The sequence below is a fragment of the Arvicola amphibius genome, chromosome 5 (assembly GCF_903992535.2).
Source record: "Arvicola amphibius chromosome 5, mArvAmp1.2, whole genome shotgun sequence".
NCBI lineage: Eukaryota > Metazoa > Chordata > Mammalia > Rodentia > Cricetidae > Arvicola > Arvicola amphibius.
The window spans coordinates 52,837,937-52,855,291 of NC_052051.1; the positions used below are offsets into that span (position 1 = coordinate 52,837,937).

Here is a 17,355-nt window from a genome sequence, read left to right on the forward strand (position 1 = left end):
TGAATGAATCAATGTCTGAATGGGGTTTCTAGAGTCATAAGGAGAACTCCAGGCACCCAGAGAGACTTGGTAACAAATAAAAAGGGTTTCATTTCTAAAGTGTTATAAAAATCTAACACATTTATGAGTATGATAAACACATGCCCTTAAAAGTCTAGACTGACTGAAACTAAACTTCTATAATCAACTGGTTGGGAGCAAATCATTTGGAGCTACTGCTGGGCTCCAAAGAAACTGGAGCTGTCTCCAATGCAAACTCACCACACTTTATCAGGCAAACTGCAGCTGAGCTAAGCCAATACTCACCACACCCACTGGCAGTCTTCAAATTCAACATCACTAAGCATGTGTAAGTTCTCTGGGAAATCTGGGTGCCATGAGAGAATTAGGTTAAGAAGAAATTTAGTAGAGGAAATGCCCTGCAGGATAAAGGAGAAGGAAGGTGAAGGGGTAAGGCTGACCTTCAGACTATGGTGCGGGTTTTTACCCCCAATGAAAGAGAGAGAAAAGAAAAACCTTAGGTCTGGCCAAGCTGGTAGGGCTCCTGGAGCCAAAACTGCCCAGCAGAGGACCCTGTATCCAAAGGATTAGCAGAGATTAGCAAGCACAGTGCCTGCCTGGCTGGAAAAGCACAGACTCAGCTCAAACAGTTGAGCACCCAAGGGGAGGCATATGGACTCTCAGATCTCCACGCTGGCTCCTGCAGCACACATTCTAAGCAGCAGTGTGTAGGGCTGTGACAATCTTTGCAAGGCTGTCATGGGATCACTCTGCTCAGTGGCTCGGACTCTGTAAAGTAATTCCGGCTGTACGAGGTGGACAAGAAAGCCATCCCACCAATACCAGCTTCTTCTCCCAAGTGCCGCAGCTTCCCATTCCTTCTAGGCAAGATATTTTCTCATACCAGTCAATCAATTACAAAGTTTTATTCAGAAAATAGAAGTCTGTTATTTCATTTGACTATCTCCAACGAATCAAGCCCATTCTGGGCCGTCCAAATGATAGCTACTCAGAGGTGGAGAGAGGTCACCACATCCAGTTAGAAAAACTCCTTACAGGGCGAGGTTCTGAGTCCTTTGTGTCCTTCACAGTCGATCAGTAACTGTGATTTTTGGTCTGGAAGCCATCCAAGGAGAGCAAACTCTGAGCCATCCTTAACTCATGCCCAGATGAAACAGCTTCCGCAGAAAGGCTGGACCTCCCCAGTAGCCTCTGGAAGAAACACAGAGAGACTATGGAGACGAAAGAGGTAGGGTGGCATCAGCCAACACCGTGTTTATAAGAGGTTACAAGGGGTGTCTTTCAGCACATAAGGCAAGACATGTCTACTGAGGTGGAAACAGTCTCATGACTGGAACAATCTGCCTTGAGTCCTAGCTTTGACACTGAACTTTCTGTGTGAGCCCAGCATGCTGGCTCCACTTGGCAGACCCCCGTGAAGCAGCTGCTGCCCCAAACTCTCCTGTCTGCTTTGCTTTACCTCATGACTTCAAAGCAGGGCAGTCTCTCAACCTCACTGACTCTTAAGACTTGCTGGCTCCTTATCACAGTGGTTGGCCCTGCACACCTCTGCTTACTAGCTGCCAACAGCATCCTTCCAGCTGTGACAACCAAAACTGTCTCCAAATACTGTGAAATGTTCCCAAAATCATCCTGGACTGAGGATCACTGGTGTAGATATCCTGATTTACCAATCTCATATGTGTCTGGAAAAGTCAGCGAGTATTTACTTTGAGCGACGAGGAAGAGTTATTAACTTGCGGTAGTCTTCTTAGTGAGCACCTACCATTCTCAGTCTCTGCACGTATTATCTCCTTAATGTTACTTTCATTTCTCAGATAAGAAACCAAACATAGTCTAATCAAGTTGCTCAGCTAGTAAATGGTAGAAACATTATTCAAAAGTAAATCAGAACTGGAGTCTGTCCCTGTTCTCTTAATTACTTTTAATTTTTCTCGAACATAATAAAAGCCAAAGGAAGAGAGTAGATTAGAAAGTACTTGGCATGTGAAAATGATTTTCATTATACTATTGTCATTAGCACTTTTATTTATCTAATTTAGTTAGGAACAAAAGGGAACAGAGAATGGAAGACAGAAGATTTGGTTCCTCCCGTGAATGAAGCGAAGGGCAGGCACCCCATCACAAGTGGGAGATACTGCAAACGTTCCTCTAACCTCTAAGTGTGGCTGAGGCCCAGGAGTCCTTTAAGAGTTACGGACACTTCTTGAGAATGACACTGTAGAACAGGCCCCATTAGCAAGGCCTGCTTTGCGTAGAAGCTGGAAGGACCCCAGAAACAGCCCTCTGCACAGGCACCAGATGAGACACCTACCTTAGCATCATATTCCAATACAGGAAAGGCATCAGGTCAGCCTTCATGAGGTACATAGAAAGTCGTTCTTTACTCTGATCGAAGGGGAAGGTTTCCAGAGGCTCGCCTCTGTAGTCAAACTCGGCAAGAATCACCCGGTTGTAGCCAGTCACCAGTGGACATGAGGTATAGCCGTCATACTGAAATCATGAGAATGAGTGAGAAACACTTTCCATCATGGTAATACATGGAGACTTTATTATTTGATGGGCAACTGCATTTTCTTTTCTTTTGGTGTGTATGTTCTAGTTTTTTATACCATGGAAAATGCAAATTATGCAATAAAATATAATACTAAAGACAAAAATTAAGGCCCAAACATGGGATAAACTGATAAGAGAGTGCCAGAATTGGGGAAGAACACTAGCTTCACACAGAGGGAAAGGGATAAATGAAGCAGTAATTCTTACAGGTATACAAACCTTTTTTGTGGGTTTTTGATTCTTCAAAATCAGAGAAATTGTTCTGTCAAGGATTCCTGACTGGGCAGCTACAAGAGAATGAAAAGGAAGAGCCTCAGGTTTCCATGAAAACTTGTCTGCATATAACATTAATATTAACAAGTTAATGGTGATTCTACCCCAACCTTTTAGAGCAGTGGTTCTCAACCTTCTTAATGCTGTGACCCTTTAATACAGTTCCTCGTGTTGTGGCCCTCAACCAAAAAATTATTTTTGTTGCTACTTCATAACTATAATTTTGATACTGTTTCAAATCATAATGTAAATATCTGTATTTTCCTATGGTATCAGGTGACCCCTATGAAAGGGTCATTTGACTTGTGGCTGAAGCTCGGGAGTCCTTTAATGGCTACTGACAATTCTTGAGAAATGGCACCGTAGAGTAGGGCTCATTAACAAGCCTGCTTTCTGTAGATTGTCAGTAGAGCATAATTCTTCTTTTACTTGAGGTTCTGACCATCAGAAAGGACCCCTCAATTCAGCAAAGGCCACAAAGCTGTCACTATTAGTTTGAAATTAAGGACCTCTTCCTCTCCATCAGGATAATAAGAGTAACCCTACCCAAATTTTATTCCCCCTAGCTATCAGTTTGGTCTGGGTGCCATATTCTATGGCACCTTGTGTCCCTGTTAATAGGCAGCCTAGATTGGTAGCCTCGGGCATACTTGCTAAGGCAAATACTGGGTTTTCCTCTCTAAGTATTGACTGACTGAAACCTAGGTAGGTAGGTAGGTAGGTAGGTAGGTAGGTAGATAAATAGATAGATAGATAATAAATAGAAAGACAGACAGACAGATGATAGGTAGGTAGATAGTGTCTATAGATGCGTGCGTGTGTGTGTGTGTGTGTGTGTGTGTGTGTGTGTGTGTGTGTGTGTAGCAAGAGTGGAGAGAAAAATAAGTTCCACAGAAAGTCCTACTGATACAATTCAAAGAATATGCATTATGTAGGTCTACTAGTTCTCATTCATGGATCAATGGAATATTTTTGAGATTGAGTAAAAAAAAAAGTAGGGAACTACCATTGAACTGAACAAAGGTTTCATGTACAGGAATCATTCTTGACCAGTTGTTCAAAGACAGGCCACAGAGTAATTTTGCCTGAAAAACAATAGTTTACTGGCACTCAGATAAAAAAAAAAAAAAAAGATGATTTTATTTCTTCCAGAAGTAAACAACTGAATGAAACTGTTCAGTGGCTGTCTTCATCACTGACAAGGTGACATCCACAGGGGCCCTTCCCCCTCTTTGGGGGATTTCGATACCACAGAGCACATGAAGGGTTTGGAGACCACACTGAGAATACATGAGGAGGTCCCCGGCACAGGATGCCAGGCTCAAAGGCAAAAGAGAAAAGCTGGCTCTAGGTGCCACTGCAGAGAAACCAGGCCTAGAAGTGGACACACCCAAAGCGAGGTTGAAAAAGTACGTGTGTGTAGGCAGACCCGAGCTGTGGTTTTGCCCTCCATTCTCCTCCTTCTGTCTTGCCCAAGAGTCTCGTGGCAGAGAAGCAAGGAAAGAGACATAAGCCACAAAGAAGCCACATTCCATGTGTAAGACATGGCCTTGCTCACAGTGGTCGAGACAGTCTGAGAGGCAAGCACACCCTGGTATTACACAAGGACGTTCAGGGAGCTTGGGGGAGGGAAGCTAGTGAGAAATTCTTGGGAAAAGCTGGACTCATTGTTATTTAGACACAGTGGTGGTTTGAACAGCTATGGCCCCCACAGACTCTGGTGTTTGAATGCTTGGCCCTTAGAGAGTGGCACTATTAGGAAGTTGTTGGAGGAAATGTAGCACTAAGAGGGCAGGCTTTCGGGTCGCATATATGCTCGAGCTATGACCAGTACTCAGTCTCCTTCTGCTGCCTGCGGATCAAGCACTCTTACGAGGCTCCTTCTTCAGCACCATGGCTGCCTGCATGCCGCCATGTCCCGCCATGGTGATACTTTGGACTAAACCTCTGAAACTGTAAGCAAGCCCCCCCAAAAATGTTTTCCTTTACAGAGTTGCTGTGGTCATGGTGTCTTTTCAGAGCGATCAAAACCCTAACTAAGACACTAAAGACCCAAGCAAGTATTCATGTGCAGTGACAAAGATGAGCATTCGCTGCAGTTCTGTGAAACAGAAGGAGCGGAAACAACCCAAGTGTAAGCAGGACATTCCAGTAAGCTCAGGAGCAAGCACACAATAAAACATGGTTTGTAAAAAAAGCAGATGTCAAAGCAATGGGGATGCTGTTTACACAGCTGAGCAGTGCAGACGCCGGCTAGAGGGATGGCAGGGCTGGAAGGCAGGCTTCACTTGATAACTGGTGTTCAATCTGTCACTCTGAAGCACTGGCATAGGCTAAAAGCCAGGCAAGCTGAGCCTCTCATAACAGGTATTTCCACCACAGAGATGCATGTAATGTGGATATACATTAAAAGCATTGTCTGACGCACTGTCTATAATTACCAAGAGAAAAACATGCTAATGACTGAGCAGGCCAAGGTGCTTGCCACCGAGCATGAGTTGCTAGGTTTAATCCCCAGAATACACATGCTGGATGGGAAGAACCAACTCCGAGCTGCCTAAACCCCCATGAGTCCACTCCCCTAAATAATAGATAAATGAATAAAAAACAAACAAATGTAACTACATTTTTTAAAAGATCTTTTTGTGCTGAAAAAATAAAACCAGTCAGCACTACTGCTGCAACCAAGTGATGAACTCCAGCCTTATCTAAGACTGGACAAATTAATTTCACAGGCTACAGTGGATGTTTTTAGAAAATAAGAGTTGGATTGCATGTGAGATGGTTTTATTATACAATGTTAAATTTCTTGGACATAATAAAGGTCCTGTAGCTATGGAAGAATAGCTAAGAGAAACAGGTTAAAGTATTTAAGGCAAAATATCATGATGCCTCAACTACTTTCAAATGACTCATAAAAAAACATATAAAAGTATAAAGAATAGTAAGTCAAATATGTATTTTTTCAGATTTTTGAAATTAAAGAGTTAGAAGATGAATATCATTGATAATGAAAAAGACATTCAATAGATCTCATAGTCTTTCTTGGATTTTTTGTTTTGTTTTGGGTTTTTTTTTTCTTAGTTTTTCAAGACAGAGTTTCTCTGTGTAGCTTGCTATTTAGAACTTGCTCTGTATATCAGGCTGGCCTCAAACTTACAGAGATCTGCCAGCCTCTGTCTCCCAAGTGTTGAGATTAAAGGCATGTGCCACCACTGCTCAGCTAGAAAGTCTTTCTTAATGTTTAGAAGATGAAAGTAACACAACACGCTCCACAGGTGTCTAATTCACACAAAACACGATGGCCCCATCGCCAGGGAGGTCCATGTTTTATGGCATCCACAGAAGACAGCTCCTCTCTGTGGAGGACAGAGTCTAAAAGGCAATTCTCCCCATCACTGCTAGTGCAGAACATCTAGGTAAAGAAATTTAGTTTTCCAGGCTGAGGCCTTAATCGTGTACCAATCAGGGCATGCTCCACTGTGCTTGTCTATACAGAACAATTTTCTGCTCTGCAAGCTTTCATTGACTTGCATGCGTTTCCTAGGGAAACAAATGCATCCCTGGCTCTCCAGTGGTTTAGGCGGAAGAAAAATAGCCAACCTGCCTGGTATCAAGGACCAAGAGTAGCAGAGATGCAAGCATGGCACTCAGGAAAGGAGTAGAACTTAAGAGAGCCAGGAAAGGGTCACCCCCTTTCAGGTCATCCTTGCCCTGAAAACAGTCTCTGTGACAGGTGAGGACAGTTTGGTAATTTGGCAAACCCCTTAAAAGCTACTTTCTTCTCCACACAACATTGATGACTTGATTCTGCCTTGGAGAAGACAAAGACATTTTTAAACCACAAAACAGTTTTTTTTCCATTACTGAATATAATATTGTTAAAATTATTGCATGAGGAAAGCTTGGGCTACACTTCTGCTCTTGTTTGGATGGCAATCTTGAGGAGACATCAGTTTGAGAGGGGAAGCAGAGCTGATTTTCCTACCTACTGCAGCAGCCGTCTTGGAGGTGGGAAGGTTGGTGCAGTCCCCAATGCCAAACACATTTGGGTATTTCTTATGCTGCAGAGTCTCTTTGTCCACGTCCACCCAGCCAGCAGAATCTGCCACAGGACTTGTCTTGAGGACATCTGGTGGGCTCATAGGTGGTGTGACATGAAGCATTTCATACTATACAAAACAAAAAATCCCAGTTATCGTCTATTCAATGTCTATGTGGCCCACAAGCTCTTCTCTGTCCCCTTCATTTTGTATATCATAATGGCTGCAGGGAACATTGTGCATCAGGGATTCTACCAATTCATATGCTCTCTAAGACCTTATGTGCTACTGTGGAGGATGATGAGAAACTAAACAGCTGTCCTCAAAGGTTGATATACTCTGCCTCTACTGAGCCCATGTCCCTTCAACAGAAGAGATGGGGGAAGCCAGTATTTTGAAATAGAATTCACTAATTTTCTAAAATAATTCACTGATGCTCCCATTTTTGATAAAAATTGAGAAGTGGCATTATTGCCCATCTTTCTCGACCCTCAACTATCAACTTAGTATGTCTGGGTTTGATTCTTCTGTTGTATTCTGGAAGGAGATGTTTAGTCTCTGAAACCTGTAAATATCGTGTTAAGAACTGGTGTGAGCATCATTCCCAAATAGGCCTCAACTCTCAACATAAAGAAAAGTGCCAGTCACCAGCATAAGAGAACAAACTGAGTGATAAAATTCTCTGACAAATTGGAGAAGAGGGATCTTGTCTACCTTTGGGTTTATTAAGTAATGTCGAATACAGGGATAGGTTTTCTTTTCCCAGGCATATAAATGAAGGCTACCCTTGACGAACCTCTGCTGAAGCTTTCATTCATTCATCAACTTTGTATTTATGGAATATTCTTCCACTCTTTGTAGGTCGTGTCTTATTCATTTTATTTTACAATTACATGTCACAACTTCAATATGATCAGGTCTACTTCAGGACACATTTACTCCAATATTCATGTTTCATCAGGGAAAAAAATGTTAACACATTAAAGATCATTTCAGCCTTATGACAGACAGTAGTCCCTAGTGTCCAGTGCCCTCCACTGGACTCCACAATCACTGAGAAGCCAGACATCAAAAAACTGAATTATATTTATTCAAACCATCTGTCTGTTAGATTACTACTTAAGCTCGGGAAATTGTTGTAAATGGTTGGTACTCTTTACCATTATACCCTTGAGGGACCTTTTGAGGGCATGAGTCCCTGACACCAGGTCTGCCTGTCAGTGAGCATGGAGAAACCTGGACCACTTAGCATGCTGTTTATAACGTGTCCGAGACCACTGGGCTTTAGGGCACACTATTTCTTACATGCTGTTCTCAGCCTTAGTTGAACATGAGAATCAGGGGGCAATGTCTGAACCCCAGTCTTCAGCCACCCTCAATCCACTCTCCAAGCCAATTAATCAAAATCTGTGTCATGGGGATCCAGGAATCAGCACATTTGACATGCTTCCTAGGTGATTCCGGCACTGAGAGCAGTTACTTGAAAACCTCCAGTGGTCTGTTTGATATTCCTAAGGCTAAGAGCATGATTGAAATATCTGAGCTGAAATCTTATCGCTCAAAGGTGACACAAACATCTCCCTACTTTACAAACTTGGTAAAAGGAAACATCCACTCATTCATCCAGGTCTCTACCTGCAGCCTTAACTCCCAGACCACAGCTGGAAACCACATCAACACACACACACACACACACACACACACACACATGAAATTAAGTTCCTTTGCTCAAGCTCACACTTTTTGCACAGACATTTGCTCTGGACGGACACTCACGGCTCATTCACTTCCACTTGCATAAAAGTCACAATTGTGGCTCACTTGCTTTCCAGAAGGAAAAAAAATGGGGAGCAGCAAGTTTAAAAAGTCTGAAGGTGGGAGGACCTTCCAACACTCACAACTCCCTGACAACCTGGAAAACTGGAAAGCAAAAACCAACAACAACAACCACAAGGAAGAGTGGAGATCCTGGTGTAGAACGGCAGCTAGCAGCCATACGGCCACCAGTGGGCCCTGGGCACAGGGCTGCATGAGAGCTGTTCAGCGAGGGACCCGGATCTGGAGGAGACTGAACCCAGATGAGCAGGGATGAAGTATCACAGCAGACAGCACGGAAGTGCTGAGAAAAGAAAGAAATGTGTCACCAGGACACAGAAGCCAGTTTGAAGAGGCTTCTGACCAAATCTGGGACAATTTGACCATGGAAATAATTATAAAAGCATTAATGAGTACTAAAGCATTGGAGAAAATGAGCATCTATGAATTCATGCCAGTAATTAATTGAAAACTTGCTGATAAAATGCCAAGCGCTTACTAGTAAATGTGAATAAAATTCTGGGGTCTAAAAACTCATATTGTAGTCACCACAGTGGAAGTGAGGTAGTGAGCATGATCAGTGGTTACTAAGTCGGGTGAAACTTCAGAGAACGGAGCGTACGCATGACCTGAAAATGTCTCTCTAAAGGCTTTCTTGTTAGCAAAGGAGAAAAAGAACAACAACGTGGTTGAGAAACTAGACAGTATCTGAACAGGAGACCAGAGCACACCTCCAAGGAGGAGCCTGTATGCTTGCAAATACAATTCCCTGGACCACACGGTTACCTGTGCAATGCTCACAAAGCAAAACTTATCACGGACATGAGAAAGGCTTCTGAGAAAGTTCAGGGGTTATACTGTTCTACAACATAGGAAATAAAGGAAAGCTGTGGAAATGCCCTAGATTAAAGGAGACTAAAGAGGTATCAAACTAACTAGACTGGAGAAGCCATTGGGTCAATCAACAAAACTGGATACGGGGAGTAGATAAAGCATCATAGATGTGCCAGATTTACTAAGCTGATTAATTACTGTGATCACATTTTTTAAAAAGTACCCTTATCTTAGGAAGTTTATCGGGAAAAAAAATCTATAAATAAGGAGAATAGTGCTTGATGAATGCAACCTATATTTAGGAAAATTAACAGAAATAGAGATGGGGGGAACTAAATAATCGAGCTAAAGCAACTGCTGCAAGATCCTGTGTGTGACTCCAACTAAAGCCAAACACAGTTTCATTTCTGTCCTTTTTGTTTTTACGTCTCCTCCGAGGTTTGAGGATATTTCCAAATAAAGGGTTTTTAAAGTGTGCCCCTGAGCCATCAGTAACATTTTTAATGATATTTAATGTATTCTGTTTAAGAAAGAAAAGTGGGTGCAGCGTATTTTTAAAAGAGATTAAGCTAAAAAGACTCAAATTTAGCTTTTTGATGTTTAGAAGACTAATCGCTGGTTCATTCAAAATTCTTTTTTATGGATTCCTTCGTCATTAAATACAGAGTGCAGTGTGAGTGTGTAGTGCTTTCTCACTGCTGGTAGCTCCCGCCAGGATGCTGTGAGCAAACAGTCTCCAGCACCAGCACATCTTGTCCTAATCTTCATAATTCCTCTACACAAGTAGTATTCCCACTCTGTGGGAAAGGAAACAGATGCCCGAGGCCAAGAGCACACAACACAGGCTAGAATTGTCCAAAGGAGGCTGGTGGCTCTGCCAAGTCCCTTGAGAAAGAATTTAAGAGCCGAGTGTTTGCACGGGTGAAAGATGTGTCAAGACACCTTTTTTCCACAGATGAAAACCACCTCTGTCTTTCTTTAAAGACCCACAGCTTCCTTCCCATTCATAAACAAGGCTGTTTCTCACACACCAACGGTTGAGACCATACAGGGCCTTGTATTTGAGGAAGCCCTCCCTAAACTGCAATAAAAACTCAAGCGAGGGTCTGGAGAGATGGCTCAGAGGTTAAGAGCACTGCCTGCTCTTCCAAAAGTCCTGGGTTCAATTCCCAGCAACCACATGGTGGCTCACAACCATCTGTAATGGGGTCTGGTGCCCTCTGCTGGCATGCAGGCATACACACAGACAGAATATTGTATACATAATAAATAAATAAACAAATAAATAAATAAATATTTTTTTAAAAAAAAATCAAGCGAAATAGTTTGACTGTCGGGAAGGGTAGCCCAGTGGGGACAGTAGCACTCTGGAGACAGAGGCCACAAATCTCTGAGTTTGAGGCCAGCCTGGTCTACAGAGTGCATTCCAGGGCATGTTCCAAAGCTGTCTCGGAAAACAAAACCAAATAAATAAATAAATAAATAAATAAGACAAAAAAAATCACTTGGCCCCGCAGATAAACCCTCCCCACTCCCTACTGACACAGTCTCTCCCCTCTTGCCTTTTCAGTTCCCCTTCTCGCCCTAGTTCAGCAGCCTTCCCCAGCAAGCTATGAAGGCAGTATGGGAGGAGGTGCCTCTGTGTCCCCCGCAGCAGCTGCATGGAGCAGCAGGTACAGCCCAGGCAGTCAGGTTAACCCGCCAGCCACTCACCTGAATTACTTGTGTCTCCCCAGGCTTGTCCAGGTTCTCAAAAACAGCCTCCTGTTTGTCAGCTCGGACTTCAATAAGGTTGTGTTTATAGTTCACAGTGAGGTCCCTCTCCTGGATGATCTCCTGCAAGGCAGCTGCATACTTCTTCACCCCAAAGATTGCTCCAAGAGCAGTATTGAAGATGATATTAGCCTTGGGTCTCTTTCCAGTCTAAGAGAAACGGAAGAGAAAAGCCAGACGATTATGCCAGTGCCATTTTGTTTTTCATGTATGTCTTCTTTTCATCCAGACCAGAATTCAAGCCCTCAGTAGAGATCGTGCCAGCTTTTGACCAGAAGTTAAGTTGGGAGACCGTCAAATGCTTGTACCAACCCTTATGATCTTGAATGAACTTCCTCAGCATTGGGAGTCATCGCTGAAGCTGTCTCTAAACTCCCCACTTACGAGATTACTGTGGTTTACAGAGCCACTGCCAGGCTCCAAGAACAGAGATCCTCAAGTCACCCCCTCCCTTTGTCCCTGTCTGTCCTTTTCCAGAAGCACAAGTCGGTTTGGGTCCTACCATGGCTCCAGTCAAACCATGCCTCAGTGAGCCGAATGTCGTGTCTCAGTGAAGGTCACAGACGGCAGAAAGACCACACTACGTGATGCCAGTGTACTCCACGGCTCTCACACAGAAGGTGTTTTTGGCAAACCTCCCTGACCCTCATTACAAAAAACAAAAAACAAAACCTCTTTCCAAAAGCTCAGAAATTCCATGAGAATGTTTTTTGAGCTTTAAAATTGGCATTTTGCCTATTTGCAAATGCATGTATCAAAAGTCAGAAAATACTCATAACCTTGAGACTGAGTGAAAGCAATTGAGAGTCGTGTGTGTGTGTGTGTGTGTGTGTGTGTGTGTGTGTGTGTGATTTTATAATTAGTTGCCTAACAACAGATACTAAAGTATTTAGACAGTCTCTAACATAGCTGGCCAGTGAACTTTTAGAGTCAGTTTTAAAGCATGTCACATGGAATACTCTGTATGTACAGTATGATTGTTGTCATATTTTTTAAGTCTATAGAGAAACCTCGTCTAATTGAAGAGAAGAGTTTTATGAGCAAACGTCTGTGATGAGTGGTCTCTTCCACTTCCAGCTATGTCACTGTGCACACGTGGAACAAAACTTCTAGAAATATAAAGATCAGACGACGGGGGTAAAAGCGGACTTGTGGCAGGTGCTGGGTGGTAGCACCTGCCCTTGTCTCTGTCCTGAAGAGGGGACACACCTTCCTGAAGTAGGCTTCTGACAGGTACATAATCTTCTGGGGGGCGCCCGCACACTTCACTGGAGTGTTGGGGAAGGTGAAAACTGCATTGCCCTCCTTGAAGTCCTGCAGGGCCTTCCACGTCTTCTCCACTGTCTTGACCGAATAATTGGACCCTATTTTGGGATAAGCAAATCCTTCAGGGAGTCCTTTAATCTGCAACCAAACACACAGAAATTTGTCTTTTAAAAAGATAGATTAAAAAGTGTGAGATAGATAAATAGATGAAATTTTATTCCACCATGAAGAAAAGTTAAATCATGACATTTGTAGAAAATGTACATAACTGAAGATCATTATATTGGGCAAAATACAGCAAACTCAGAAAAGCAAATACCATATTTTTTCATATGCATGTTCTAGATTTACATTTACATGTGTGTGTATGGTGTGTTTATGTCTTTGTGAGTAGTATGTGTGGGATGTGTGTGTGGTATATAGTGTGTGTATGTATGTGGTCTGTGTGTGTAATGTGTGTACGTGTGTGTGCAGTGTGTGTATGCATGTGTGTGTTATGTGTGTACATGTGTGTGCAGTATGTGTGGTATATGTGTGTAGTGTGTGGTGTGTGGCATGTGTGTGTATCTGTGTGATGTGTGTACATGGTGTGTGATGTGTGTGTATAGTATGTGTGTATGTACATGGTATGTGCATGTGTGTGGTGTGTGTATGTGTGTGGTATGTGTATGTGTGTGGTGTGTGTGCAGTGTATGTGTATAGTGTATGTGTGGTATGTGTATGTGTGTATTGTGTGTGTGTGTGTGTGTGTGTGTGTGTGTATATATATACATGAAGCAATTGGAAAAGGAACCATAGAGGAAAAGAAGAGGCCATAAGAGAGGGGAGGGGAAGGGAAGGAAGTAATGGATACATGGGCCATGAAAGCTAAGGAAGGAATATTTAAGGGAGGAAGGGGCCTACTAACTAATGTAGGAGGATGTGAAAAGACACATGAAGATGTCTTAATGAAACCCATTATCATGCATGCTAATTAACAAAATTAAGAAATAAATATATGAACAAAAAATAAAGATGCTTACTTTAAAGCACTCTTTAGTATATGTATAAATTTGCCATTTATCGGAGATGAAAGCAAATGTATATACTAAAAACAGAAAAATTTGTCACAGTGCTTTGGAGCCCTTGTTCTTTGCCTACAACCCTCAGACATTACAGTGGCATCAGCCCCCTATACTCACACAAGGAACAGACGGGTAAATGAGAGGCTCAGACCACAGCCATGGCCCCTAAAGTCACCTGTCAGGCTGCAGAATGGGCTCAGCCTTGGTGAACACAACTCTGCCTCCCTGGGCATGAGGCTGCAGCTGAGATGCAGCTCTTCCCACCTTTAGAGTGAGGACAGGACAGCAGCCACAACTGCCTTCAGGAGAACCACACGGCTTCCTGAGAAAACAGGCAGGACCAAGAGTCATTCATCCTGATTCAATAAGACTGAAATTGCCTCCTGGGTTGTGCAGCTAAGACTCTTGGCGAAGCAGTAAAGCAAGGCATTAAACACATGGCCTTTGGAATACTAAACATCAGGGTTCTGTCCCCTTGCCTACTAAATAGTGTTGTAACTCTGAATAAGTTACCTTGTACTTAAAAGTCACTGTTAAGGGAAAGGGTGCCATAACTTGGCAACCAAATTCCCTCCAGGAAGTTCTGTGTGACGAGGTGTGTCTTATGCTCCCTCATCAATCAGACTTGCTTTCAGGAAATGCTGAGGCAGAGAGATGAGAGCAGAGAGAAACACATGAACATCAGGGAAGAGAAGAAATGGAATTGCCCTTTGATAGTACAAAGGGAGGCTGTGTGCTAGGGAGCTGATGACTAGCCTGTCTGTCACATGACGGATCAACGAATTAGCAGGACACCATGCTGAAGTGTGAGCTGGCATGAGAAAGAGCAGAGGCAGATGGTCCATGTCAGGCATGAGAGCCCCATACATCCAACAGATGGAGTGCAGAACCAGCCTGCCAGAGACCATCACATTTCTGCCTAGTGCTCCACGGGAATCTCATGTCTGCAAATGGTTGCCTTCTTTTTCACTTGAGACATTTTCTAGAATTTGCAGTCAAAGATTGCCTGGTAAGTATGCCAGTCACAGTTAAGTTCCATTCCCTCAGCCTCAGTTTCCCCATCTATGGAAAGGAGGAAGCTGTAAAGGATCCCTCTCAGTCCCCAGCATCTCTCTTGATGAGGAGTGGGAACTCCATAGCAATGGCCGCCTTTAAATACTGCTGCTTCTTAGCTTGCTACAGGGGGCTTTACAAACGCTCACTCCTGCCTTCTTCCACCCTCCTCACAAGGCAAGGAGGCCACTAGAGAACTCCATATAGCATATCTCAACACAGTGCCACTACCTTTCCCCAGGCATGTCATGATTCTTCACACCTGAACACACCCCAGAGACCCTTCCTGGGCCACCTCTACCTAGGTGGGAGCACATGTCGGCAGCCTGTGACACCACCAGACTTTATGTACCTTGACTATTTGTCTCACTGCCTCAAAAACCCCCAACAAGTTCCTGGGAATCATAACAATGAATGGATTGTCCTAGTGTATTTTAGGAATATCTACTCAAATCTCATAATGTCAGTGAACACGTAGTGCCCCTGCTTGCTGAAAACACATCTAAAAAGCTTCCAGGTAGCATGTATATTGTGCTGGTCATTTCATACACCAAACGCTCAAGTCTCTATACAATGATGCCTAAATATGCTTCCAGAGTCTGATGAACTAACTGTTGTGTTCTGCTATTGCAATCTGCTTAAGAATTCAAATTCGATCTGATTTGCAAAGGAAAGCCATAAAGCCAGCCTAGCCCTGTGTAACAAGGCAGCTTCCTGGGAGTGCAGCAAAAGCTTGTTTCTTCAAGAAACACAATTAGGGCACAGACATACTAAACTGTGATTAAACTTTAAGGCTAAAGCACATTATTATCACTGACAAAATCTTAGAGAAGACGTTTTGGCATCCTGAAAAGGTCTCTAAGAAACAAGTTAGGCTTGGTGTGCAGGGGTTAGTGTCTTAGAACCGTTTCCCTATCATTCCCCATTACAAATGAATACAAGGAAAGAATACAGTGTTTTAGTTTTGTCTTAGCATAAATCAGAAAATGTAACACAGCAACAATTGAAGAAGGTACCTTCTCATAGTCCAGCTGGATTCCAAGAGCGATGATAAGATACTTGTAGGAGATCTACAACACACATAAAAAAATATATAGTTTTAGACCAATGCTCAAAAACCAGCACCGTGCCTCTGTTTGTCAGTGTAAGTGTCTCCACGTGGATGCTGGTAGGCAAGGGGGGGTGGACACACACTGCAGTTAGCCATCCTTCCTTTTCTGTAGCCTCATATCTCGCTGCCTCAAAACTCCTGTGCCCGGCCTCTGAAAGCTTGGGGCACCCATAATTTTATGCACTGGAAAATGATGAAGAGGTCATAATCCTTGTGCAAAGCTTGTGCTTTTTCATATTGTAAAATAAACAACTTTATAATCTCAAAAGACAGTCAATTCATTTTAGATCAATGGGCACTTTATGAATCTGATCTATACTATGAACTGAACCAATATCATAATTAGGAAACTTCCTTTGAAGGTTACTGAAAAGGATGTTACATACTTTTTATGTTTAATGATTCAGATGAGTTTTGTGATTGTACATGCTGAAGACAAAGATATCCATAAATATGGTAATGGACATATATATATATGTGTGTGTGTGTGTGTGTGTGTGTGTGTGTTTAGGATTATGGTAAAGACACGTTGGGATGAGAAACTGTAGAAGGGATGCAAAGTATAAGAACATCAATTTAAAATATTTAAACCAGAAAACACTTAAATAAGAACCAGGAGCCCAGCAAGGAGACATGGGTGGGAATACCCATGCTCTCAGATTAAATGAAAGAGCAGCCAGCGGCAAGCTGAGCAAACCCCAGCTGAAGAGAATGGACGCCAAGACGTGAGTGTTCCACTCTGTCTGGGGAGTCTAGCCGTTGTTAAAGAGAACCCACTTTGTCACAAAGGAGACTCTGCTCCAGAGTACCCAAGCTTCACTGTGCCTCTCACCCTTGCCACAGGTGCCAAAGCCTCCTTAGCACAGAGCCCGTGAAGCTTTATGGCAGTGGGTATGTTATACAGAAGCCACGCCCTCCTCCACTTCACAGATCACTTCTAGAGGATAAAGCCTGTAGTCCTAGGACCTAGTGAGGAACCAACAATGCTTGTTGGATGAATAAATATATGGAGGAACAGTTTTAGCTTCATTTTTTTTAAAAAATTAAGTTTATCAAAATTAACAGACAATAAAAAAACATCCATGTCTGTGTGCTCTGGGCACACAGGGAGTCAACAACACCTTGACACTCTGGGTTCCATAGGGAAGCCAGCTATTGAAGGGCACAGGAAATGACAAGAGGTCTGGGGTATGGGATGATGCCCTACTTGGAATATCATTTGAGTTATTAATGTTATCATGAGTAAAGTGCCCAGGAGAAAAGATAGGAGCTCTACAGAATGGCCTAGAACCAGTAGGACTGTTCTCTTCCACAGCTAGGTGCACTGTGTGCCTTTTCCAGTGACACTCAGCCCGGTGCTGAAGCAAGTGGAGTTCAAGGTCAATTCACGAGTCTCCATCCTTCCTTCCTACATGACTCCCCCCTGCCCTGGAAGAGAGAAACGCTGGTCCTAATTTTACCTAACAAAAAAGCATATATATATATATGTGTGTGTATACATATATATATATGCACATATAAGTAAATATATGTGCACATATGTGCA

General features: G+C 43.0%; 1 protein-coding gene across 5 annotated transcripts in view; it reads right to left on the reverse strand.

Moving 5' to 3' along the window:
- Positions 1-911: 911 nt before the first annotated feature.
- Positions 912-17,355, reverse strand: part of Sqor (sulfide quinone oxidoreductase) — a 37,851-nt gene continuing 21,407 nt past the window's right edge. For 4 of the 5 annotated variants that reach the window (XM_038331647.1, XM_038331648.1, XM_038331649.1 and 1 more), the window contains exons 4-10: positions 15,715-15,768; positions 12,525-12,719; positions 11,256-11,465; positions 6,839-7,022; positions 2,797-2,864; positions 2,336-2,514; positions 912-1,212 (exon numbers count right to left, since the gene is read on the reverse strand). In XM_038331647.1, coding sequence (XP_038187575.1) covers positions 1,155-1,212; positions 2,336-2,514; positions 2,797-2,864; positions 6,839-7,022; positions 11,256-11,465; positions 12,525-12,719; positions 15,715-15,768 — 948 coding nt within the window. In that variant the 3' untranslated portion in view covers positions 912-1,154. Of the gene's footprint in view, positions 1,213-2,335; positions 2,517-2,796; positions 2,865-6,838; positions 7,023-11,255; positions 11,466-12,524; positions 12,720-15,714; positions 15,769-17,355 lie in introns of those variants that run through there. The other variant, XM_042055105.1, reaches the window with a different exon arrangement.